The sequence below is a fragment of the Amia ocellicauda genome, chromosome 1, assembly GCF_036373705.1.
Source record: "Amia ocellicauda isolate fAmiCal2 chromosome 1, fAmiCal2.hap1, whole genome shotgun sequence".
Lineage (NCBI taxonomy): Eukaryota > Metazoa > Chordata > Actinopteri > Amiiformes > Amiidae > Amia > Amia ocellicauda.
This window is the reverse complement of record NC_089850.1, coordinates 18,023,256-18,049,372: the sequence shown is the minus strand read 5'-3', so window position 1 is coordinate 18,049,372 and position 26,117 is coordinate 18,023,256. Positions and strand designations below refer to the sequence as shown.

Genomic DNA, 26,117 nt, shown 5'->3' with positions numbered 1-26,117 from the left:
AAGTGATCAGCTGGTTCAGGAGCATTACTGGCATCTTAAACTATTACAGGTTAAAAGAAACTAAGAAATTAAATCAGATGTGCAATCATGGCACAAACAGCCCTGGTGGAGATCTACAGTGGAGGGGCTGCGGAGGAGTCCTCTTACCTGCATGCTCATATTTCCTGGGGGGTGCTCATCAGGGTGGACTAGGGTTCCATCCTCGTAGGTCTGCCACTGCTGCCCGGGGCCAGGGGCCATCCTGTCCTGGGATTTGGAGGCCGGGAAGGTGAAGTACTCTCTGGGGTAGGTCTGGGTAGGGATAGGGTAGGCTTCGGGGCGTGGAGGCGGGGTCTGCTCCTGAGGGGAGGGAGATGGGATTCAACAAGTTCAAGGGTCATGCGGATATTCAAAGATCAGGTGAGCTTTTCTTGTAGACTTTTGTTTTGGGTTTTAAATCACTACTAAAGCCGATATGTTTTATTTTAAAAAAGGAATTGTTGGGCGAAAAGTCACCCGCCACCTCAAGTTCAGAACAGGAACCAACAACTCTGGGTGATAATCATTAATTTGTCCGATTTGGTTGTGTGTGTGTGTGTGTGTGTGTGTGTTGCCAACTGTCTCTCAGTCTCACAGATCTGTGCTTACCTCGGGGCAGAGGTTTCCAGTAGAGGCAGATGTGATTTTCGGTGCTGGTCCCCCAGGATAAACAGGCTTCCCCCCGGGACTCTGGGGCTGGTCTGTGGGAGCAATGGTGTTGGATACAAGGTTGAGCAAAGGAAACCAACATCAATGGCCCTATATACACAAGTCAACTCAAAATTGCCACAACTAAGTTTTCTGCACCCCAGGAAGGAAACGCCGTTCCTGGATTCACAGTTCACAATGTTTGAGGGAGTAAATTTAAAGTAGGTGCAAATTAAAGCATGCATGGGACTGTGGGAGCGTCTTTATGGCTCACTAGGAGATTATAAAGTTGGACAAAATGTCTAGCACAATTATTTCAGGTGACATGGCTGCTAGGCAGTGCGGCCCCTTGGTGTGTCGCCCAGCCCAGTCTGCCAAGTTGGTTAGAAAGTTAGTAGTTGTGTTAGTAGAGCAATGTGGGTGTGGCTGACCTGGGCTGTACTCACTGGCCACGTTTGGACTGGAGCGGTGATCCGCTCTCTTCAGCAGCCTTTCCTCGCCAGTCATTTTCTTTGGTTCTGGATACTCTCCCCACGGGTCCGGGGGGCTCTCTGGCGACCCGTTCTGCGCAGAATTGTTGTATAGCTCGAAGCCCTCGCTCTTTGGTCTGGGTTTACCCGAGCCACGGCCACGGTCAGAAGCTGAGCAAAGAAGCAGGAGGGAAATTATACTACCAGGACACTGCTCCCTGCTTTTGCATTGTGTTTGTGTGTTTCATAATTGAAAGCACATTTACTCTGCCACCCCCCCACCACTAACACACACATTGTTTGGACCAGGTTTGATAAAAACATCCTAGATACTGATCAAGTGATTCTTTTACAAAGCAGCCAGTTTCAGATATTTTACAGGCCCAAGTTACAGGACTTACCCAAAAACCTTGTTCATCACATTTCCTTGCTCTTAGTGTACTATGTTTCTCAGTGTGTTTCATATTCCAGAGGACACACACATGCAATATACGACTAGTTCAAATGGCTATTGCCAAAGGGTAGATGTATCCTAGATAGGTAGATGGTTTTTGCATGAGCCTCAGACAGCCGCACTTCTGGCCACCTCGGACGGAATCGGATGAGACGGCTGACTGATCTCTGCATAAGTTAATATTTACCAGAAGCCATGCCTGAAAAAGTTTACATCTTTACAATAACAGGCTGTGTCCGTTTCTGCGAGCCCTTCCTGTACTGAGAATGAGCTTCCTTCTTCTGCCTCTCTGGATGCTTGAAGCTATTGTAATACAATTTTACTGGACATACCAACTGGGATTGGAGCAAAGCGAATTTTACTCTGGGATGGCACATCCATATTGCTTTTTACAGGCAACCACACAACTGATTCCTTTTTATTACGATTGACTGCACAACAGGGGGTTCATGCTCCACATTTTCCTGTCATTAATGGGTTTCCCATTGCCTTTTCCTCTACCTTTACCCTGTGACTGATCTTGCACTGCTGTCAGGACTCTTACCCCGTTGCATCATGGGAGAAGGTTGGTTCAGCAGTGTGGCCAGTCCATGATAAATTGCTCCTTGCTTAGCCACCTCCAGTGTCACCACAGAGCCAGTGCGTGTCATCAGCTCTGCCGCCCTAAAGAGGATTTTTTTTTTTTTTTTTTTAATCAGATTGGTTTCCAAAACACTCGGCACGCACACACGCTCGGCAAGAACTTTCCATTTCAGCATAACCATGACTGATGAAATTATAACCGTTTAAATCAGGGCTTGGCCAGTTTATTTTTGCAGCACTTTACGGTTACTAAGTAGTATGTTGACTGCTATTAAGACTTATTCCCCATCGAAAACAGAGAACTGATACGGTTGAAGCTGCTCTTCCCACCAAATGCTCCTTGTTGACAGCGGCACATAACCCCTTTCAAACCGCATGAACTTTAAGGCATTCAGGAAGAACTTTAATCAAACCCACCCCCTCCCTACTGCCTCCTAATTATGTTATCAGATAAAAATACTTGAAGTGATTGAAACTTAATGTGCAACTAAATAAAAAGTGGTATTCAAAAAAAAAAAAAAAATGCCTGGACCAGTGTTACTACACAGCTTAAGGCCTTAGCTGACAGAAGTGCAGAGAGGTGTCAGTGCGTTGTTGAGGGACAGGACGTCTCGTTGTCGGTGCTACCTTTCTTGAGAGAGCCCCACGAGGCTGCGTCCATCCACACTGAGTAACTGGTCTCCGGCCGCCAGCCTCCCGTCCTGCACAGAGCACAGGGAAATCGTCAAGTGCACACCAACCCACAAGAGAGCAGAACTCATTCAAATATCACGCCATCACTCAACCTTACAGTTATTATTACAATAAACGTGGGTCAAGCTAGGGCTTCGGATCGGAAATACCAGTCGTCTGTGGGAGTCAGAAGTTCAAGCAAGGGGCCTGAGGTCTGCAGGGACCTGTAACACTTACAACTGAACCATTTGTATGCAGTTTTGTTTTTATTTTTAAGCGTTCTGCTCTGCTGTTGGAAAGCACATGAACAGCCGTTTCATCCCCCCACTGTGATTTAGTTTCAAGTTTTCAAAGAAGCACAAGAGCTCTCAATTCAACATTCCTCCTCTGCAGGCAAACATAATGCGGAATTAAGAAAACAAAACAAAATACAAAAACGGTGCATTTCCACTCACCACGTCAGCTGCTCCTCCTTTCACCACAGACTTGATGTAAATTCCTAGCTTGTCCTGCCCAGCTCCCTAGAAGTAAAAAGATAAATTAAATGAATGTTATACGGTTACGCCTGCGGAATTTCAAAGGTCATGTAACCTAAACAATACAGGGGGAAAGAAATTCTGTTCATCACATGTAGGTATTTAGAGGCCGCCAAATGAACAGAGTGCTAAAGTTAAAGTGTCACATAAATCAAGATCCCAGTTTAAGGATCTCTGATCGTGGCACTATGGGGGGTTGGTAACCAAAAGAATTTGTGGTAATTTATTTTTTTATTAATAATCATAATTTAGCCCTTTAGGCTATTTTCAAGCAGATCAGGCAAAACTTCTCCGTGTTTTATATATAGGGGCTTAAGTTCTACGACCAAATTAAAACCTTTTCCTCCTCTGCTCCCGAAAACTGAGCTAAGAAATGTGGCATCTGGAATCAGTCCATTCAACCCACACAACGCCATGAATCCAGAGACATCAAGAAGCTTCTGGAAAGATGTTTCACTGTTGAATACTTTGTGCTTCCTCTCAAAACCACACTCAGCGCACTGAAACGGGCAGCGTCTAGAGAAGCTTGCAGAATATAAAGATGTAACCAAAACCAGAGGTGAATTTTGACTTGCTTTACTCTGTTCAGATTCAGAGTTTGGCTTTAGCGACACTGTGGTTCGTCGTGTTGTGTCGATCTGGTCTTTTTGTGGCTCATACTGTGACACAGATCCCAATTATTTTTCATTATTTCAGCTGCTAGGTATTCATGATATAAAATGCTGATTTCAGGCATAAAGAGACAAAAAATGATTTTTGTTTTCGTAACCGCTACCTAGTAGCATTCAGCTCAAATCAAGAAGGAAAACAGACTTTCAAATTGTAGGGACATAAACCACAATCCCTGATCAGCAGCAAGGACTGGATGAAAAGACCATAGCATATTCTCTGAAATATTCTCTGTACTTGGTAAACCCATGTGAAGAAAGTGAAGTTCACTGAAGAATGTCACAGATTAACTGCACATGAAACATTTATAGAAGGAACACAAAATAAAAAGGTTTACAATAAAACAAAGTTTGCAGGTATTTTTCCACATTATTTTTGCAGGGCTGGACAAGCACTTGAACCAATAATAATAATACACAACAACACAAAGCTCATAATGCCAGCGGTAATATTTTGAAAATATAATATTAAGAGTGTCTGGAAGAATGACACCTTTGTTATGAAGAGCATAATAATGAAAATAAGCCTACATTAAGCGCCTGCTGAGCCACTTCAAATCAAATGTCACTCATGCAAACACATGAATCCTAGACCTACGTTATATATTATACTTATGTCGTGTCCCACAGGACTAGCCACTGTAGTGGTGTTTTAAGTCCCCTGGACAGCTTTTATTACCACAGAATGAATGCCTCACTTCACAATTACAAAACAAACATAACTGTCACTCCCACCACTAACCACAAGAAAATCCCCCAAAATTTTAATAGCAGCTAGTTTCTGTGTCCCCCCCCTCCCAGATGGGTGTACAGAAAGGGCGGTGATTTCAGTCAAGCTCCTCAGAACTCACTCACACCCACCGTCCTCTGAGCTTAAGAACTCACCAGCTCTATTCATTTAGGGCTGTATCAGCATCACTGTAAGCTGTGTATAGGCATTTCTGTCATGATATATCACTATAAACACAAATTACCTCTACACGATAACCATTACAATTACTAAGCACACACCTTCATCCGAGGCATTTTTTTTTTTTTTTTGTATTTTACCAAGATATAATACAAGAGCAAGAAACACTTTTCTTTAAATCCACATATTACATTTAATAAAATTAGGGTAAGAATAAAGTGTGGATCAGAATTGTCAACCGGTGCAAATATTACAGTATCCAAGGGCAATATGTATATAGAAATTGTCCTATAGACAGAAGCTTAAAGGAAAATAATATATGCATTCATAACTGATAAGTAAAACTCAGCAAAAGCCTAGATGTGTAGTTTTCCTCAACACTGTGTGGGATTTTGTTCTTTCAATGGATCAAAATAGGTAACTAGATAGTAACCAGTCTGAATAATAAGAAATTCCTGTAGCAGGTGTTGCTAATTTTGAAAATCACTGAGGTGAAACTTTATTCATACTGAGATGCCACATAAGATTATGCACATGAGATAACCTGATAATGAACCAAGCAGCGGTCAACAGGATGTGTTGACCAGACTCCATTTTGGATTTTGCTTGTATTCTATATAGATATTGTGGAAAGAAAATATATCTGGGAACCATCTACACTATGGGGTAGCAAAAAAAAAAAAAAAAAAACAGAACGCCTTCACAGCTTTTATATAATACAAAATAAAATCCTAAACATTGATAGTTTTTTTTTGTATTTCAATTTTTCCTTGATGTGGTTAACATTCTTTAAGCCTCACAAATGACTGCATATTACATCATGCGAGCCATGGTCTTTGTGGAGTACAGCCATACTCCAGACTGTAGACTGTAGACTACAACACAGAGGAGTCAACATAAATTCTCTACAAGTCTACTGGTTACAAAGAATAATATATTTTGTCATTGTTTTTGTTTTATAAACTGTTACCAGGAAATACTGTAAACATTCAACTTTGTTAAGGAATCAGGATTCCTAACAAAGAGGAATTTCATACAGACTAAATAAAAGAGAAGCCTTAATACACTAGTCCCAAAAAAACACCCACCCACCCCCACTTGAAACAGGTGCTTTGCGCGTCTCTCTTCCGTGTCCGTACTGGCCATTGTGAGACATTCACAAGCCCACATCGCAAACTGCAGCATAGCTAGACAGCTGTCATCTTTAGCAACACTGTTAGATCTTTATTGTAAAAGGGCACTTTGGTCTTAATTGCCTAATCTACTTACATCGATTACGTGACTTGCGGCTCAAGAGAGGTCACATGGGAGCTAGGCTAGCTCTCGGATACAGTTACAAGGAGAACAGCTGACAAGAAATTCATATGTAAATAAATAAATTGCATAAATAAAAACTAAGATGCAGGTTATGTCCTTTGAGGTATAACTATTGCCCATTATGCTACATCTGAAGCAAGTTTTGACAATAAAAACAAACTTAAATTATAAAAAGAAAACTATGACACTACTGCACACAGCAGTAGGCACACTGAGGAACTGCCTACACTGAATATATGAATTACCACCTGTAACACGGGGGGGAAACCCAGAGTCTGAGGGGCCAGGAAAAGTAACAGGATCTGCCTGAGAAAGAGGAGATCATTTTCAGTTTGCACTGTTCACCACAGACCCCCATTATTGAACAGTGAAAGTTTGGTTCTCCAGCAACAGGTAACCTGGTAACAGCCAGGAGACGCAAAGAAACATGCAGAACCAACTACAAAATCACTTTAGCAATTTTCATATTTTGCACTTGTCTGCATGTTTGTTTTCTCTTTAATAAACTCTTTTAGTAATACAATATCATATGCTGCAACTTCCTTCCTGCTTTTAGGGAACATATACAAACCTCTGAACAGAAGCCTGCCATTCTGCACATCAGATATAAAGGCTTTTCATTTTCAGTATGGACACACTCTACACAGTGATCCTTTTAGTTTTACTACCTTAACCACTCATAAGCACAGTGTGCATCACATCCAATTCAAATGTGAAAACCAAAACGAACAGCTGAATATTTATTTCTGATGCAGATTAAAGTTCACAATCACAGCATCACATAATAAACCAGACAAACTCATCATCTGCTGTCATTCTGTCTCTTTTCCGGCCTTTAAAAAGATCAACATGAAACCCTCCTGCTTTATTTTATTCCCTGGCAGAGTTGAATCAGGCCTTTCAGATATAATTAATCTTTTAACAGCCATGTTAGTGACAGGCAACAGCAAATACCCTGCCTAGAAAAAGCAAGAGACCAGTTGGAAAACGCAAGGCCAGGAAATCAATGTGGACAAATAAGACAAAAGACATCCCTGTATTACCACAGCCATCTATCTAGAGGTGATCGCTCATGTTAGAAAGACAGAAAATCAAAAGACATTAACCCTGTGACAGAACTGCTTGCCCGGACAAAAGGAAATGCATGTAAAAAGCTGATACTTTCAATTACTGTGCTTTATACATAAGTGAGGACAGACACCCAAGGCACAGCAAGATAAACTGGTATTCACTGCATTTCCAGGCTATTGCTGCAACTATTTACTGGCTTGTTTGTCAAATATACAATTTGATTTGGTCTTGAAAAATGCTCACCTTAGATGCTGAACTGGATCCTTTAACTTTATGATTTGTTGTTTAGTAAGGATAAGCACAGAACTGCCCATCATTAAACACTACATTCTTCAGCTATTCACAACTCTGTTTCCAAATGAAGACTTCCCTAATCTCCTTTCTCCCTCTGCTTCTCTGTGACAATGGCACCACTATAAAAGCACTTAACACCACAAACTTGGATGATAACTGGCACCAAACAGCACTGAATTACCACAGAGCGCAGAGACCACAGCCCCTTAAATATCCTTCCCAATGATCACTTCAAAAAGGTTCATAAACAGTTTGACCGATGCTGCCTCACAAGACCTGTCCCTCAGCAAGAAGACATCCACGAGTTTAACTTGCACATGTTGAAGTGATACAACACAGATCTACAGGAAATAAAAAAAAATCTACAGGTGACATACCGACCACTGGACAGCTTGCTGGATGTTCCACTTGTTTTCCTTTGTTGTTTCCCCCCTTTTCTTAGAATGGTTGCAATCTCTCAAGGTGAGCTAAGCCACAAAGTCTGTGAGCCAGTGACACCAGACAGGAGAGCCGGCTGCTGTGCCTCCGCCATGGCTACGGAGTGACTGAAACCCGAGTCCACAGGGCAGCGCGGATTCGCAGGGACGGAGTACAATAATCAAGGCCCCTGCCTCCCGCACGGCTGGCTTCTGAACAGGACTCCTGTTACACATATGTGCGTGCGCACACAGCCACGCACCAGCCCTTCTTGCTGCACAGCGCTTCTGTCACCAGCTTTGCAAGACGCTTGTAAAAGCTACCTCACTCATCATCCTCATGGTTGACATCAGATGGAGCAAGACTCCCCTGAGATGTAAGGGGCTGAGTGAATGCCACAGCATTTCTCCAGATCTTAACTGTCATTTCATAGAAGACTTTGAGACTTTAGCAAAGTATAGACGGGTTAGGCCATTTATCAGCCTATCCACAGAAAATCCACAGAAACAAAACCCAGAGACCAAGATCCAAAATGATAAAACAGTGAAGGTATAAATGAAGCAGGAAAACACATTTTTGAGAAATAAATCAACAAAGCCTTAGGGAACTGCCCAGTGCTCCATGGAATACATGAGAATCTAGATGAAGGTGCAGATGTTGCTGGAAACGTTTGCAATATGTGACAGCAGTGGAAAACCCACACTGGAGAACAGCCCACTGCAGCAGAGCTTCACAAATAAAGGAAGCATTTTTCAACTGCAGGGGGCTACGTACGAAAATGTAGCTAGCATTTCGGTAGATTGATACCTAGTGTCTCTTTCAGGGGGTAGCCTACATATTAAAATAAGAGTAATATTTTACTGGGGAGCATAAAATTAAGCAGCTCACTAATTGCTACTGTTTCCAGGCAGAAGGTTTTCAAGTTTACTGCTCTGATTTCCAATTAACTGAGCTTGTAAAAACCTCAGTCCTTGCCTTTCTTTTCATCTGCTGCTTATATAAACCTTTATAATTGCGTTTTTTTAATGCAAGACCTTCTTAAACCAGTCACTCAAATACATTAGCAAGGAGTACAGTATGTCCATGTACCGAAGCTGTAAAAGCAAACTTTGCAGAAGACAACTGCTTTGACCCCGGGAGTACCAACAGCAAGCCTAGCCTCCTGAAAGCACCTCGAGTTGCTTTCGAAGGTCTTCTGGTTTCGAGGAAGATTTGCCCAGCTGCTGTCACCGCATAGCTCAGGCCTGGTCTCTTGGCTCCTTTGACTACAAAACTCTCCACCCAGACACTTCCTGTTCACGGAAACTGACTGTAACCTAGCTCAGTCCGCGGAGGAAATTGGGAGCTAAAGAATGAGCCACTACATCAGCTACACTGAGGTCTGCTTTTAAGGGACTTTTCCCAACTCCTTGTCCTTCTTTATGATCTGCCTTTGGGTTTAAAATGATCCAGCACTATATGTGTACCAATAGAAGAAGTGGCTGTAAACAAAGAAAAAAGTAGAGAATAGGAAAGGGGTACTTCAATATGAAAACACAGAAAAGCTATACTCAGAATGCAGAATGTGTACTGTATAAACAAAACAGACAGACTTGTATACAACTACTCGATCACTATCCTGATGGCAGTTTTAGGAGTGCCCTTTTTCATTGAAAGATTATTAATCAATCAACTGGCCATCAAATCTCTAATTTAGCAGAGACACGAACATGGGTAGTAGGTAAGAGTGCCCCCAAACTTGCCACCTCATTAAAGACTGTGGAGAAAAATACTGTCATGGTGGACTAACTGGTGAAAACAAACTCCCGAAAAAATAACAGACCAACACTTTAAATGTTATGCTAAAATACGCAACACCCACGTCTTGCTTCAACGAAACAATGAAAATACACCCCTTTGTTTTTTACAGAAAAAACAAAGGTGTTTGTCAAACTCCACTCTGCCGTTGCCTGCTGTGCCTGCAGCTGTGCCTTTCATGTGGCTTTTCATTTCAACACTGGTTTTGTGCAGGAACTCCAGAGTACACAAACTTTCCTCTCCTGTCAATAGGGAGACATGCTGGGGGAAGGAGAAAGGGAGCTAGCTGCGGTCAGGCCCGGCCAGAAGGACCCCGGTTGTTGTTGACCGAGAGCCAGGAGCTCCAAGGGACTTCACAACGCAGTCCGGAGACTCTGCGTCTGCAGTGAGTCTTACAGCTTGTTCAAAGATGAGGTACAAACAAAAACATAATTTAGTCTTTAAGCAGACACCTTTATCCCAGGCATGACTATAAATGAGTTCACCTGGAATGCAAATTAGGAAACAGGAAAACGAATGGTACTCCAGTCTAATGAGAAACCTTAATTTGCATGTTGAACACACAAATATTATGTTGGATAGTCTCATGTCACTGGGCAACACAGGGGCATCAGAAATGAACGAAACAGTACAGCCTGATTTTTAAAATCTTCATTAAACCTTTGTTAAACGACCCCTGAAAATACTAGCTTAAGGTGTTATCTGTGTTACCTTTCAGATTCCAAGACCGATAGGAAGCTGTGATCTGTGTATGTTTGGAGATTTCGCAGACCCAGGAACTTGCACCAATTTATAGTTCTCAGTCATAGCTCTGGTACAGTGCCAGGAGTTATGGTAGTTTAATGAAATAAAAGTGCAGTATACAGCACAGAGCCAATTACATAAAAGCTTTATGTGGAATATAATTAAAAAATAAATCCATTCACAAATTAAAACCATATGGGTCCCCTTCTGCAGACAGAAAAGCGTGCGAGAACCAGGCTATTTTATTTTTTAATCAAAGAGTAATCTGATTTACACTTTAAAAAATATTACATGAAATTAAAATACAAAATGAAGTTAAATTTTACATTCTACTTTTGTAATTAAGGGTTATGGAGGGGGTGTTTGCCCTGAACTGACAAATACAATCTGAATGCTCATATTTTTGCAAAGATACAAGAATAAAACCTCACTTTAAAGGAATAAATACATCTGGGGGGAAATTAGAACATGTCATCTCCCCTTTTTAATTAATATCAATGACTGACAACAATTCAAATTAAAATCCATTTAGAAATATAAGGTGGGGGGGATAATACTCAAAATTGAGATATCAGGAGATATCCTAACCATAAGATCTGCTTCAAGAACTCTAGAAAGCTGCCCAGTGCTCATGTAAAACACAAGGTAAAGATTTGCATAATATCTGCACACAGGATTTTGGCAACAGAGAAGTGAATCAAACAAGTCAATCCTTCAGCACATTTAGGATTACTGGTGCAACCTCGGCTTGACCATCACACATACACCACTGTCTCTCCGACTCTCGCCATGTTCTTGCCATATCCCTCAGCTCCCCAGCCTCTCAGAGCTCATCACCGCAAGCATCTCTCCATGGGAAAACACTGAAAAAAGTGCTCATACCAGCTCGCCAACTTCTCACTCGACAAGCTGTCACAGCATTTAACACTATTCCACAGTCATTTCGTGAGTTGGGGAATGTTCAGCTCCTTGCTGTCGTCCTGTTTTCTGTTTAACTCAACATCTCTGTAACCTAAGTGTGTGTGTGTGTGTGTGTGTGTATATAAACAAACAAAAAGTCATGAAAAAATAGATAGCTTTTAAAGACTAAAAACAATTTAAATACAAACCAAAGCTAAAAATGTTATCTTGCGTTTTAAAATATAATTTACTTCCTTATATAGAGTAATACAATGCACTTCCTTATATGTGTACGAGGAAAAAAATGCAGTATTTCCCCAAAACAACCACTGTCCCAGCATTTTGGGACCCAGAGATAGCTAACTGGCGATTAAATGAAAACAACCTCAAAACTAAAAACTACGATTTAAAAAAAAAAAAGAAAAAGAAAAAGACCCTGTTAAACTTCAGACAACCGTCACGAGAGAAACACTAATGTTTTATTTCTCAACGTGACATCTCAGTATAACACATGTTAAGACAAATAAATGAGTGCAACACGCAGCTGGTCTAGAAAAACACGGCTAATGAAGTCCACAAATAGCCTGTGGATCTGAAGCAGCACAGACCCCATCTGACTCAGTCTTCCCCCCACACAACACATCCTGAGCACAAAAACAAGCAAGCAAACAAGGACTTCGACCCGGCTTACCGACATCTCGTTCCTCCCCACCACGGAGAACCACATAGTGCAGCCTATCTGCCAACTGATCTTTTCAGAGATCAAAAAAATTAAAAAGGGGGAGTAAATCACTACTGATGGGTGTGTTGAAGGAAAAGAAAAGAAATCATTCAATAAATAAAAAAAAACTGCAAATAAATAAAAGAGCTTGGTGCCCTGCGTCTGCAATTCTGGTGGAGAGCGCGATTGAGCTCCACGCTACTCTACCATATGGCATATATCAGCCCTGGCCATATCCAGACTGTTACGCAACCAGCCAGCCTGCTCTAGACCCTCATTATTCTGCTGTAGTTTGGATAAACTTTCAAAAGCTCTTCCCAGCTGCTTTTTTCTTTTTTGTAGAGCAAAGGAAGGAGGAAAAAAAAAAAAGCCTATCATTACTCTCTTCTCCCTCCCTCCCTCCTTTTTGGAAGTGGAAGTCAAAGGCAGCTGGGGGGAAACATACAGCCCCCCCCACCCTGCACTCCCCACCAGCACCACCTACAAATACCACAGTGCTTTCTGAAAATAAGCAATCAGACTCTCCCTGACTTCCCATTCATCTGGATTTCATAACGTTTAAAAGGAAGAGAGCGGAAAAAGAGAGAGAGAAAGTCCCACATTTAAATCAAAAAGTGCAGACGGAGGTTCAAACAGAGTGCGCTGGTTGCCTGGCTGTAATGTGGTGCTACAAGCACAGGAGAAAGGTAAACAGAAGACCTGTAAGAGCGGGCAACAAAAAACAGGAGCAGGATATTCAAAGCCAGGGAAGACCGTTCTAGTCACCTGGTGCCCCTGTGTCAACACTCGTTTGTGTTGAGTGACAGGGATTTCAGGTCTGAGTAATGAGTATCACGCAGGAGTACAAAACTGTTCCTATTTCCCTCGTTGGAACCTTGTGGAAAATAAACCGTGAATATTATCCGTCAGCAATATAAACAGACTTGCACTCGCAGTCAACGCAACACAAGATGAAACTCTGCAAAGACATAGATGGGTGACGGCAACACAGAAAGAAGTGAAAGTGCACAACTGGGCAGGAAAATATTTGCCTAAGAGTTTTGCGTGTAATTTGAATGTTTGCATTCAGCGAGTGCCGTACAAAGTCCAGCTTAGGGCAAGAACATGGATGTGTTGACGTTGTCTAGGGAGGCAAAGATTTTGAACACTGATGTTGAGGGTAGATTTAAAACAGGCGGTGTGTGCCCAAGATGAAAACACTGCTAAGCGTTTCATTCAGTGGCAGTTCCCTCCATGACGACAACGTTGCTTCCTGTGGAATATAGTGGAAGTGCAGCACTGATGCTGTGCAAGAAAACTGACTTGCCACCAAGGCAGAAGACAATGAGAGGTATACAATGTTTACAGTGAGGAACCTTGGAGTGCTACATCTTATATAACAAACTCAATTTTTCTTTTTTTTTCAAAAATAAATGGTGTGAATACGGTCAACTACAACAGTAATACGCACATTCCCCCAAATAACCAAAAGCACAACCAGTCTTGAAGGACATGCAGTGTCCGAACACACAAATAAAAAGCCTCTTTACCTTAGCAGCCACAATACTGAGTCCCATCCCATTGTGCTTCTTCAGAGTGACTGTCACAACTTCGGGTTCCTTGCGCATTGGCTACGGGGAAAACAAGAGAAACACAATTTAAGGCAAGCAGTCAATGTTAACAAACAGGTTAGCAACACGCATCCAGGAGTCCCCTGGACAGGGTCAAGGGTCTCAAATTGGGAGGAGCCAGAAAAAACTGGTAGACATTTGGAGTATTTTAAATTTAAACAGACTGCAGACCAGAAAACATGAGGATAAAACTCCAGCTACGCAGAAGGCTCTCGAATCTTTTGCAAGCTTTACTTCAGTGGAGCTCAGAGCGAAGACAGGATGTCAGCTGTCATGCGCTGCAAAGCTGCATGCAGCTGCTACTTTGGGTGACATGGCCAGAACATCCACTGCAAAGTACGCTGCTGGTTTACACCCTAACTTTCACTAACATTATCACCATGTCTTAGATTATTTTTCAGATCTTATGAGTGGCAGTCACAGCAAAATTGTTTTTAATAAAGCAACCATTAAAAAAAAAAAAAAACGTAGGATGTTTTAGTAGGATGCTCTTTTCTGAACTCCTCAAAAGCTTGTTCCTGTCTGAACAAGGGTCACAGAGAATTAGATTTTCAGGACGGGATGAGCAGCTTACAACTTAAATGGTTTATTTTTCAAATTGTAATTTGTTAATATCCCAAAAAATGAAAAAACACTGTAGATTGCAAACACTAACATGAGCATATGAAAACATTTGTTTGTTATATGTTTGAACTGGCTCTGGGCACAAGTTCTGTAACCAAATGTAGGAATAATTCCTCAACCTAAATTAAGTGTACAGTCTAGCTTGGTAGAGAAGCAGGAATGTGTGACATGGGTGGTGTGCACCGACAACCTTTTATTGTGGGGACTGGGGGGAGGAATTCAGCTTTTCTGGCTTGCCTATTTTTTTCAGCAGGGCTTGATTAAACTAGATTGATTGGCTGATAATAATGGTCTAATCTGGCCAGCCTCCTTGAAATCCAACTAAGAGAATCCGAAAGTGCCACTGGCAAGATTAACATGAAATGTAATTAAACATTAACAGTCTCTCAGATCAAATCCCAGACTCGAACAGAGGGATGGGGAGACGTGAACTCATTGAAAGTTGTCAGCCCTGTGGATATTTCAGTCAGGTACTCTTGCCTGCCACTCTTTTAAAATCTTTATAAAAAAGCACAAGAAAAATGCGTTGACATATAGGAGGAATCAAAAAGAAATGTCTGAGTACAACAACAACAAAAAAATGAATGCAGTCTGATAATACTTTACTGCTTTATTACCAAGAAGTTAATACACACACACCGGTGAGCCACACCATACATACCAGGTCTGCACTGTCAGCAGAGAAATGGCTGTCACAGTCAGCCCCTTCGAAATGGACCGTCCAGGTGCCAGGGGAGCGGGGGTGAGGGGTCAGCCTGCAGAACCCTGAGGGGACAGAACGGACTAAGCCATCTGCACGCGACAGACCACCCCGAATAAACACGCTGTGCGCTCTGAGGTCACGCGCTGTCTTGCGGTTTCAGGCATGTGCTGCCTGCTGCTCAATTTGACAGAAACCAACCTCTTTTAAGAGAACAGATTTTATTATTTTGCTGACTGTGCCGTTAACTGGCTACTGGTCACAGTGGTATTTTTCGAGTCGCACTGGCGGCAGCGCACCTCTTAAAACTTCTTCTCTTAAAACCTCTTTTCTGGACTTCAAGAACTAAAACTATAATACAGCCATTGTTTCCAACATACCCTCTTGTGCTGCTTACCTAGAACTGATGAGACAAACTATAATACGGTCATTGTGCAGCCATTCCCTCTACACTGTTTATCAGAGTGTACTGTACTGTAGCTGGATACACCCTCCTCCCACTCCTCACCCCAAAACAAAAACACGCTTGTTTGGATCCATATACAGTGTCCGTCCAGTGGATTGACTAGGGGAGTTCCTTTCCTTGGCACAGTCCGGGAGCAACTCACCTCTCTGGCAGAGGGGCTCGAGGAACTCCTGGAAGCCATTGGGGATGTTGCGCACCACATCGCAGGAGTAGCCATCCTCGGGCAGCAGGAAGGGCAGCTGCAGGTCGGGGTCCTCCTCCAGCTGGACCTCCCGCCCATCACTGCGTGCCAGCTCGTCCGCTGTGTTCTCAGCCACGGACACCACGTTCTCAATGAGCTCCTTGGGTAAGGTGAGAGAGAGAGAGAGAGAATAAACATGGGATCACACTGAAGAAGGGGCAGGGTAGTGTAGACCTATTCAAGTAACACTAACCGTTGCGTGAGGCTAAATGGGACAGAGAGAGCAAAAGACGCACGCATGGAAAGCCTAACAAGGACATTGTGGAAGTGGGTTAAAACGAGGCCAGGCCCAGGTCCCACTGAAGGGAAGGGCCGAAGACTTACTGTAGGAATGTAGGGCTCATCCGGGGCGCAGTGGTAATTCTGCATCAGGGCTTGCAGCTGCAGGGAATTGAGCTTGAAACAAGTGTTGTGGATGTTGGGCACATCCTGCATGGAGTATTTATCCATGGTGAGGAGGGTGGTGGCCTGAAAGAAACGTAATCTTTATCTAAATGTGTGAATGCCATTACTATCCACAACATTTACATACAAGCAGGTTTAATATCGAAATTAATGGAAATGTGGCAGAGGGTGGGGTCCTCCTGGCACTTTCCTTTCAATCAACATCCTTCAAGAAAGTATGTATTCTTACTAAGCTAGAAGAGGCAGACAAACACCCCCACATTATGGGATTATGTGCTCAAAAGCGATGGCAAAAGTTAGTCTATTATTAAGGCTTAGCTTCCATTTCCAAGTAGTCATCAATTAGCAAGGTTCATGAGTGGATAAATAACTCTGCAAACAGAACATAATACTAGCATTTGTGTTTCTTGTCTCCGATATATATTATTAAATGCACCTTTCTTTGCCTGTGGGAATACATCACAGAGACGCTATATTACAAGATTAAACGCTGAACATCAGCTGTTGTCTGGAGTCGCAGGCTTTTCTTTGAGAAGTCACCTACAGCGCTCTGGCTAATGAAAGATTGCCTGTCTGAAGTGCAGGGGTTTTAGTCCAGAAAGTAGCATTTTCAAGCCACTTCAAGTTTACACTGCAGTGCAGTTTTTACATTACAAACCGTTAGGAGCAGAGTGTGCAATATGGCTTGTTTATGACCTTATTTCTGCTATGGATGATCTATTTCGTCCCAGAAAATAAAATTAATTACATAATTAAGTTGGGAAATCCTACAGCAAAGCAGAAAAGTCAGCCAACTGTGCTGTAGAAATGTTCTGTCCCCAACCCAGGACAAAACTGTGTACAGCTGTGGAGCACATGTCCAGCACAGAAATCTTGGGTGGACTAAAGTGCCATGGATTTTCAAAAACACATTTCCGGTGCTGTATCAGATCCAGGCTTACGATTCGGTTACTGAACTGGGCCCGGAAAGCACCCTTGTGTTTCTATCACGTTGAAAGCAGTTGACCTTTCAATTTAGCTCCAGTTGTGGGTTAAGCGATTGTGTAACACAAACCGACATCAACCCAGAACTTGACTTTGGACCAGCACAACAACAATAGGAGATTCTACTTATTTTCGCCCAGCTTCTGGTGTGTGGAAGCAGGGCGAAGTGTGGAATCATCTCCCAGAATTCACTGGCAATTGAGGTGACCATCAGTATGACTGGCTGACAAGTCTCAGCGAACAAAACCGCAGTCATCAGGACAAATCCACACTTCTATTTGGGCCTCTTTTAAGACAACTCAATTGGTTGGAGGAGATAAGACTATAACAGTTTATAACCAAATAGGAGACCATTTGACCCATCATGTCCCAGGAGGAGAAAGAAGCCTTGGGCTGGGTTACGCTTGGTGCCCGACCTGGACGATGCGGCTCAGGTGGCAGTCGGCGGCCAGCTCCAGGCCTTGCTTCTCGGCCCAGGCCTCGATGTGGCTGAGCTGCTGCCTCAGGATGGCCCCCCAGTAGTGGGAGCACAGGCCGGAGTCGGGCTCGGTCACCAGCTTGTTGAAGAGCCACATGTTGATGAAGTGGAAGAGCTGCGAGAACAGCTGGATGGTGAGGGCGGCGTTGACACGGCAGCGGCGCAAGAGGGACATGGCGCCCGTCAGCGTGTGGAGCACATCCTCTATCACGGGGTAAGAACAGAATTAAGGATTAATGGCAGCACTCTTTTCTTTTTCAATTTTGTGTTGCCCCTAATATATACATTTCCCCATTGCTAAACACTTCTGCTCACCATGTGTTTGCAGTAATGACTATATGCAAATGTTGAAATGTGTTCAGACTTTTTGTCTGGCCTGTCGTGTCGGGATATAGAGGTCTTTTTTTTTTTTATACTAGTAAAACTTTATTACTCCCTCCTTTTACCCAGTTATGTGCTGGAGCCTGGTGACATTTCTCCCAACACTGTAACCAAGTCTTTGGCTGGCTTTTATTCTCAGGATGTCACCCCTACAAACCACAGCCTCTCCGTCTCTCCCTGGGAATTAGTTACATGTGTGAAGCTGAGGCCCTGTTTTCAGGAAATAGGAGTTTTGATCTGTAGGACTGGCAACAGTCATTTTTCATATAGAAGCTTCGTGTGAAAGCATCTCTATTAGACACACTTTTAATGTGAGTTAGTCTGACTGATGCAGTGCAGGCAACACCTGTCCCCAGCAGAGGGCCTCCTTGGGTAAATATTCATCAAGTTATTCCCCTGGTCAAATGAGCCTCTCACAATAAGGAGATTCCCCCGATACTCTGCTTTTTATATATTTTTAAGATAATTAGAAAATGGCAAACATTTTTAACAAAGCCTAGTAACAGAGACCCAACATCTGTGATGTTTCTAGATGACAGGGCTTTTACAAATGAGCAGAGATTCAGTTATTCAAGGAATGAAAACAAAACATTTTCATTGGAGCTAATCTACCTTCCCAAAACGGATTCAGATGGCTTGAAGCTGTGCGACGAAGTACATGCAAAGTCTATTGTTTAGTGTCTGTATATAATTATAATATTGTATAATTGTCTCATTTAATGTTTTCACTGAACCTAGGATTGTGCTCATGCAAATGTCTTCAAAGGGCTTCAGTGTGGTACACATTTTGAAGCCTGACTCGTGCTGATGGAAACCTTTACCTTGACTTTCCGAGACTGAGCATGCTTAGCCCTAGAGCAAACAAGTCTGAAACATTTCCGTGCGCATGTGTGTGCCATGCAGCGAGCCGAACTGGTTACCTATTCTGGGCCTCTGAGGGTTTTGCTCCTCTGGGTCGTCCAGGAAAGCAGACATGTAGTTATTGAGGTCTGACTGCAGACAGTGCACCAGGTACCTGTGGCGGGGGGGTTGGGGGGGACAGAGAAATCACATGGTTCACATTCCTTGCGCAGTAGACGTCGCCGCCCGGGGGCTGTGAGGTGCAGACATCCGATAAGCAGCAAACCCAGGAATGTCACTATAAACATGCCCGCCTGCCCCTCAGCGAGCCGAAATCGCAGAGCAGTTATTCCAGCTGGCCGGGGCAACAGCAGGAGACACACAGGCCATTAAAAAGACAGTCGAGATGTGAAAATGAATGCGTTTTCTTTGGTAAGTTGATACATCCCCCCCTCATTTACCTTCCCACCAACCACACACACTCCAAAGCATTTAGTCCTTTTTAAGCCATCCCCAGAGATATTCGACAGCAGCCAGCTGCACTTCTGGCACCTCTGGAGGGATGCTAAAGCCCAATATAAACAGTGTGAATACCACGAATACTAAAACGTCCCATTCCGCTTCGACAGCGGTTTGGCTGAGCAGTACAAGAGTCCTCGATATCCTCGTGATGCCAAGACCCCAGGACTCAGCTTTAAGAGCAGACAGCTGTGCCCACTTCCAGCTGAGGCCAGTTTTGCCATAAAATTAAGATGGCAGAGCGGAGACTGAAACGGACGCTATAAAAACGGTGACGTACTTGAAGGCCATTTGCACCAGATGGGCCAGGACGTCCTGAGCATCCAGGGTGACACGGCTCAGGTCCTTGTCCTGCTTGATGAAGTTGAGCAGCTCGGACGCGTTGGCCATCCAGAACGCCAGGGCCCCAGCGATATTCTTCTGCTTCTGTAAAGAGGACGAGGAGAGGAGCGTGAGGGGACGGGGAGGAGGATTGCTGTCCCCGGGGGAACAAAAACGACACCGAAAAACAAAAACTCACAGTCAGCATTAGCAATTCAGGGATAGACCAGTGCCCCCCCATTAACCCCTAACCCAACCACCCCCCACCCCAGACACCGCTTCACAGCCAAGCCACAGCTCCTACACCGATTCCACTATGCGCAGGGCAGGGCCAGGACTTGCATCCACAAGCCCTGCTGGCTGAGGTTCAGGTTGAGCATACTGGACTGATAACGGCCTGCAAAGGTTTTCATGCCCGCCTTCCCCTTCCTTCTCATAATGACTGTTAAAATGGAGAAGTACCTACATTAAACTGGGTCTTTTAAGACTCAGAAGGTTTGAAGCCCCTAGATGGTGCCTGTTTATCTTTCTTTGGGTGCTCACCATTTATCTGTAATTACATTCCCTATCACTTCAAGTGGCTTAATCCTTCAGAGACCGACTCACTGCACTGAAAGGAACACCCAGAACATAAGACTTCCCGTTAACCTTTTTAACAAGGCCAGCTCTAGACATTCGGAGGACTTGGAATGAATGTCAGACCACCAACAGAGAAGCTACAGATAAAGTCACTATAGATACGCTAGTCGGGTGACTGTTAGTGAACCCATCTTGCACCTCCCAGAAATTCCTCACTTTATTCCAAAACCAGTAGCAGTCCAAACAATTCAACCTTGCACCTTTACAAACAATGATGCGCCTTACTCAAGACTAAGAAATGAAATCAGCACAGTTATTACCCTAAAGATGTGGAAGAATTGTACCACTATGGGTAGGATTTTAAGTTATTTAGATTTGTGTCGAAAAGCAACTTTATCCAGTTTCTTCTCTCGGCATCACAACTGGTGCTGATTTCTTCCTCGAATGAGCTGATCGGTGGCATATGTTTGAACGCTGTTTCTGGTTATTCTGCGTGTTAAATTTCCCCGGTGCAAAATAAAATGATTACACAGGATCCGTCTTTTCTGAAAAGCAAGCCCCTATGTAACTGGCACTTATCTGGCCCCGGACATTGCTCCCCACACCCTCCCCAGCCACAAAGAAGAACAGGAACCACAGATGAAATTAAATGGAGAGAATAAAAAACAAAAACAAACAATAACAAAAAAGCAAAAGAACTTGGTTTGTTTCTCATCCACACGGAAGTGCAGTAAGCAGAATTACATGGAATGCCAATAATAAAGAGATGCAGTCAATAGAAGGGTTTAGTACCGCCATGTTCCAAGTTGCTGAATGAGGGGTTATGTACAGTTTCAAGTCCAGCTGTTGAAAAGGGTATTACTGTTCTTGTGTTTGGTTTGCTTGTCTGAGATGGAGAAAAAGCATGAGAAACGGAGCAAAAGCTGACCAAGCCAGGACCACGACTCCCAGCAGAGATTGTCCTACCTGATCCCCCTCCGCAATCTCCTGCAGAAATGGGTTTCGGGGAAACAACATCCAGCAGGGCAGAGAAAGAGACTGTCAACACTCATGGCATGGACAGAGATTCACAAGGCATCGACAAACAGCGCTCGAGCTTAGCCCTCTGTGGTACTGTGTGCATCTCAATGTGAACTGGCCTGGGACCTGTCCCTAGGGTCTGGTCAGATTTCAGAACAACCCGCAAGTGGAAGGTCTTGGGGACAGGGGTGTGAGGCTGAGGGAGGAAGAGGTGGAGGAGGGGAAAGGGGCAGTGATCCTTCTGTTTGTGAAGAACAGATGAAAGGTTTGAAAATGAGAGAAGGCTGCTGGGTCATTCTAGCTCATTTGGAATCCCAATTCAAGTTTTTCTCTCAGAGGAACAATATGGCTGGGAAACTTACTCTAAAGTCTACTTTTCTGGAAACCGCTTCACAAGGGACCATCTCGGACCGACCTAAGAAAGTCATTCCTGGTGCAGAACAGTCGGAGACTGGTAACATATATCAATGGCTTCAGGTGGTGGCTTAAAAAACAACTTTCCACCTCCCTGGTCAAAGAAAAAACAGCACCCTCCTCGACGGTTGTTTTAATAGTGCGGATGATTGGAGCAGAACATTCCTTACGTGTTTAAAGAGGCATGGGGTCATCGAACAATAGACCTATAGTGGTCCACAAATTGCAAAATCTAAATAAACAGTACCACAGAGGGTTAAAACTAAGGCTTTTGAATCACTAAGGATGAAATCCACAAATTACACAAAATGGATTACAGTTAATCCAGACTTCAGTCAGTCAAACACTTTCATTGAGATGCACCTTTTTACACATAATGGAGGAGACACTCGTTTGATGAAGGGGGGGGGGGATGTTTATTGCTGTAAAATTTAAGTTATAATTATACTGCAATAAGTTTGTGTATGGCTCTCTATGTGGGAGAGATATAATTTCACATTTTCCTCACTCTTGGAGATTAATGCTTCTCAATGAACTACAAATGAAGGTTTTTTTTTGCAATACCCCATTCATTCTCTTATGGAGTCTGTACCAATGCTACACAGGAAGAATGAAACAGGAGGTTTCAGTACAGTGCATGATTGACAGGCCTTTCATTGTTCTCTGCATGTTTTGTCTATCTTATTATTTATTCATCTTTATTTTAAAGGTGAACAGCTGTCTTCATGTACAATTAGGTGGCACAGCCAAGACGACAATTTATCTTAGAATAAACGATCGCGGACACTGGCATCACATTATAAATCGGTGAAAGCTACACTCGGCCACCCTACCATCCTATTCAGAGAAGCCGATGCCCGGAGAGGCACATTTCGGAGGACACATAAGGACTGCCTGCACCCCTCGTCTGGATACGATGGTCACAGCGGAAGAGCTGAACTGACGGACGAGCGGCAAGCATGAACGAACTGTGGAAGCGGGCCACTGCCCGTCTCTTGTGGGGATCTCTCAGTGGAATACAGGAGAGGAGGCAGGAATAGTGAATGGAACAAAAATGACCCCCAAAAAAATAAAAATAAACTCTCACCTGGATGACTCCTTCCATCATGTTCACCATCTTGGTAACTATGGCGATCACCTTGTGCGTGCGCTCAGAGGCACTCATGTCAGGCCTGTATTGGCTGGACAGCACGTAGCGGCAAGTCATGTACAGCACGTAGGTGGGGGACAGCTTGAAGTGCACCGTGGAACTGTTGGTGTAGTTGATAATGGCCGACAGGAAGGTGTCTTCAGCTGCAAAACAAGTCACAGTGTTATCTCTCGGACCCTTCAGCTCATGTTAAACTTAACTCTCTCCAAAACAGGGCTAGACTTACAGTTCTCCCTGAACTCAATGCTGGCCGGCAGCGTCAGTTCTGGCCCCAGTCCGTCCTGGGATCTGTGGAGAGAGAGCTGGCTTTCAGTGAACCAGGTAACGTAGAGCAGGTTCATCCCACTGTCCACGGAGGCCCAACTCTCCAAAGGCAGGGCGCCACGCTTCTTGTACAGCATCCCGGGGGTTGGGCGAGAGCAGCTGGGGCAAAGGGGAAAAATCTGCCCCAGGCTGGCTTATTTCTAACGGGCTGGAGATTACAGCACCGGAGCGGTTCATGTGGCCCGGCTGCAGGGCGTTGTATTATTGATGAGGGAAGCCTCCTGCGTCTATTGTTCGAGCTCAGAGAGGCTTCGGTTTCTACTTGTCTCTGGAAGTAGATCGAATATCACACTGTAGTGCAGTGCTATTAGAATCCTCTTTGCTCCACAGGCACTACTGTGCGTCTCCTCTCTCTGTGTATGGTGATCGGTCGGCACGTCTGTACACAGATGCGCTCACCTGTCTTGTTGCTCCCCTCTCACCATGGGCTTGACCATGCTCCTCTCGCTCAGGGTAGACGGGGGTCCGCTGCGGTCCATGTCCAGCTTTCCTGAACTCTGTGAAAGCAGAAGGACAAGCAGGCTCTCACAGCAAGTGGCAGGTGGGTTTCCAACACATTATGAATCCTCTCAGAGTGCTCTTAAGATGACAGTAGCCCTTAATTAATCAAAAGTGAGTACCTTCTCACCACAGCTCCCCCAACTAACTATCATCCACTCAAAGAAGTCACCCTTCAAAACCTGTCACTGCACACAGTGTTGAAATTAATAAACAGACCAAGCCCATCCTTTAGCAAATCTCAAAAGTTGGTTTCCAACAGATCCAGGGAGACAGTGACAGTAAACAGGATTTCAGCAGATTAAATGATTTTGCATTATAGAGGTTGAGGCGTAGCGATGTACCTTGCTTGTGGGCAGGGCTGTCCCACTGTGGATGTCCCCATGCAGGTCAAACGTCGTTTCGGGCACACTCCTGCAAGAGGAGGGGAGAGAAGAGAACAAAAGAACAAGAACAAAAATCAACAGAAGGGCTGTTGCACGTTGTTACTGAAGTTGTGTGGCATTTAGAGCGAGACACTTCAATGACAATGCACAGGGTGACAATGCACTGCGGCTATATACAAAGAACTGGAACAATTATTTATTTTTTACTGTTGAACGTAAAAACAAAAACAACTAAAAAACCTTGCTGTCTGAAAGCCCAAGGGTAGTGAGAGGTTTAACTAGTGATAAGACACATCCATATGGTATACCATGACATTTGAATGATGGCCCTGGTCTTCAGCCACCACTAATTATGCTTTTTAAAAACAGACATCAGGGAGTTTACACCACTTTCAGAATAAAAAATCATGCCATTCCATAGTGCACAGCTCTCCACTAACCCGTTGAAATAAGAGCTAAACTACAGCAATCCCATTTATTATTATTGTAATACTATGAAGTTATACAGGCACTACCGAGTCCTGCCTTTAGTTAAGAGGAGAAACAGGAACCAAGTCAACTTATCCCTATTGTAGTGGCATCAGTTGTGATGTACTTAGTGCCCTACGTCTCTGGGATTTAAAATAAAAATAAAATGCAAATCTAGGATTAAAACCTCTTTAATCAACAAGGCATGGGTTTCATGTTATGGATTATGGGTTTTCCAGTTAAATTAATAAATAGTAAGATAAGAAAATGCATGCAGGCACCTCATTCAATTACAATATCTTAAAAAGCAGTACGATTACACATAGCAGGAATCCACTGTAACACAAACAAACTCATTTGCATGCTTCTCTTATCTCTTCCCCCCGGTATTTAACATAGACCCACTGACAGCACTACCCTGGCTACACACTTTAAAACCAAACAAAGTCCTTTCCTGCCAAGGTCGGAGCACAGTTTAACCACAAACTGCACAACCTAATGAAAGGACACACGGCCGCGATTCTCTGTTCCAATGCGCACCGTTGACTACCAAAACCAAATCTCCCACACATCTCTAAGATCCAGAAGCGCGGGCTGGAGGCCTGCGACTTACCTGAGCAGCCACGGGCCGACCACCTGGGACCGCACTGAGCAGGAGCATCAGTAATCTCTGGAAGCAGCCCTCCCAGGGAACCCACGTCAGTCATAAAAATGAAAATGCGACGCACTAGAGCGATGTCACTGATCAGATTAGAGTCTCACTCACCCCCCCACTCACCCCTGCTCTTGTAGCCTCCAATAACCTCCCAATGATTGAAAGAGCTGATTTGTACAGTTTCAAGGCCTGTGCTTTATTTATATAATGGAGCAGCTGCAGCCGTTGGGAGACAATAATATTGCTGTGTTTTTTTTCATGTATGTATTTATTCAAGTCCACAGTCCCCTCCCCTACATGCAGTAGTCATGTTATTGTTCTACACCACCTTAAGAACATTCTAGTCTAATATGTAAAACCATTTAATTTACGAATGGATTAATTAAGTCTACAGATAACTTGCTACTTGCAATATAAAGGCTTTCCTACACAGACCAACAGACCCAAGGACTACAAAGAAGGAGGGAGGGAGGAGAAAAAGTAACATTCAAAAGTGGAAGAAAATAATTCAAAGGAATTAAAACTGGATAATAAATGACCACAGAATCAAGCAGCTTAATCTCTCTCTCTGTTCAGTTACATTTTTAATCTCATGCAGTGACAGGATTTGTGAACAGACAAACAAACGTAAGCCCTGTAGATGAGGGTGTGCCCTTTTCACTTAACTCTGCTACATTGTAACGTATTTTGGCTTTGCTGTATAAATCTTTATGTAGGCTCTGTGCGCCTCCCTCCATCCCACGTACCCTGACTTGTGCCGGGTCTTCATCATGGGCCCGGAGTCCATGCCACGCTTGCCCATGCCATGGTCGTAGCTGGGGTCCACGAACTTGAA

At 43.7% G+C, this 26,117-nt stretch overlaps 1 protein-coding gene across 15 annotated transcripts in view; it reads right to left on the bottom strand.

The window, feature by feature from the left end:
• The window catches only part of afdna (afadin, adherens junction formation factor a), a 93,967-nt gene that overhangs the window by 14,917 nt on the left and 52,933 nt on the right, over nt 1-26,117 (bottom strand). For 10 of the 15 annotated variants that reach the window (XM_066697472.1, XM_066697476.1, XM_066697477.1 and 7 more), the window contains 19 exons: nt 26,029-26,117; nt 24,118-24,187; nt 23,675-23,772; nt 23,178-23,239; nt 22,889-23,094; nt 21,334-21,354; nt 19,748-19,893; nt 19,029-19,123; nt 17,666-17,931; nt 16,185-16,328; nt 15,762-15,960; nt 15,115-15,218; nt 13,749-13,829; nt 3,300-3,365; nt 2,800-2,873; nt 2,135-2,253; nt 1,113-1,307; nt 628-719; nt 148-339 (listed from right to left, as the gene is read on the bottom strand). The exon at nt 26,029-26,117 is cut by the window's right edge and continues 171 nt beyond it. In XM_066697472.1, coding sequence (XP_066553569.1) covers nt 148-339; nt 628-719; nt 1,113-1,307; nt 2,135-2,253; nt 2,800-2,873; nt 3,300-3,365; nt 13,749-13,829; nt 15,115-15,218; nt 15,762-15,960; nt 16,185-16,328; nt 17,666-17,931; nt 19,029-19,123; nt 19,748-19,893; nt 21,334-21,354; nt 22,889-23,094; nt 23,178-23,239; nt 23,675-23,772; nt 24,118-24,187; nt 26,029-26,117 — 2,319 coding nt within the window. Of the gene's footprint in view, nt 1-147; nt 340-627; nt 720-1,097; nt 1,308-2,134; nt 2,254-2,799; nt 2,874-3,299; nt 3,366-13,748; nt 13,830-15,114; nt 15,219-15,761; nt 15,961-16,184; nt 16,329-17,665; nt 17,932-19,028; nt 19,124-19,747; nt 19,894-21,333; nt 21,355-22,888; nt 23,095-23,177; nt 23,240-23,674; nt 23,773-24,117; nt 24,188-26,028 lie in introns of all 15 variants that reach the window. The other 5 variants (XM_066697474.1, XM_066697490.1, XM_066697486.1 and 2 more) reach the window with 2 other exon arrangements.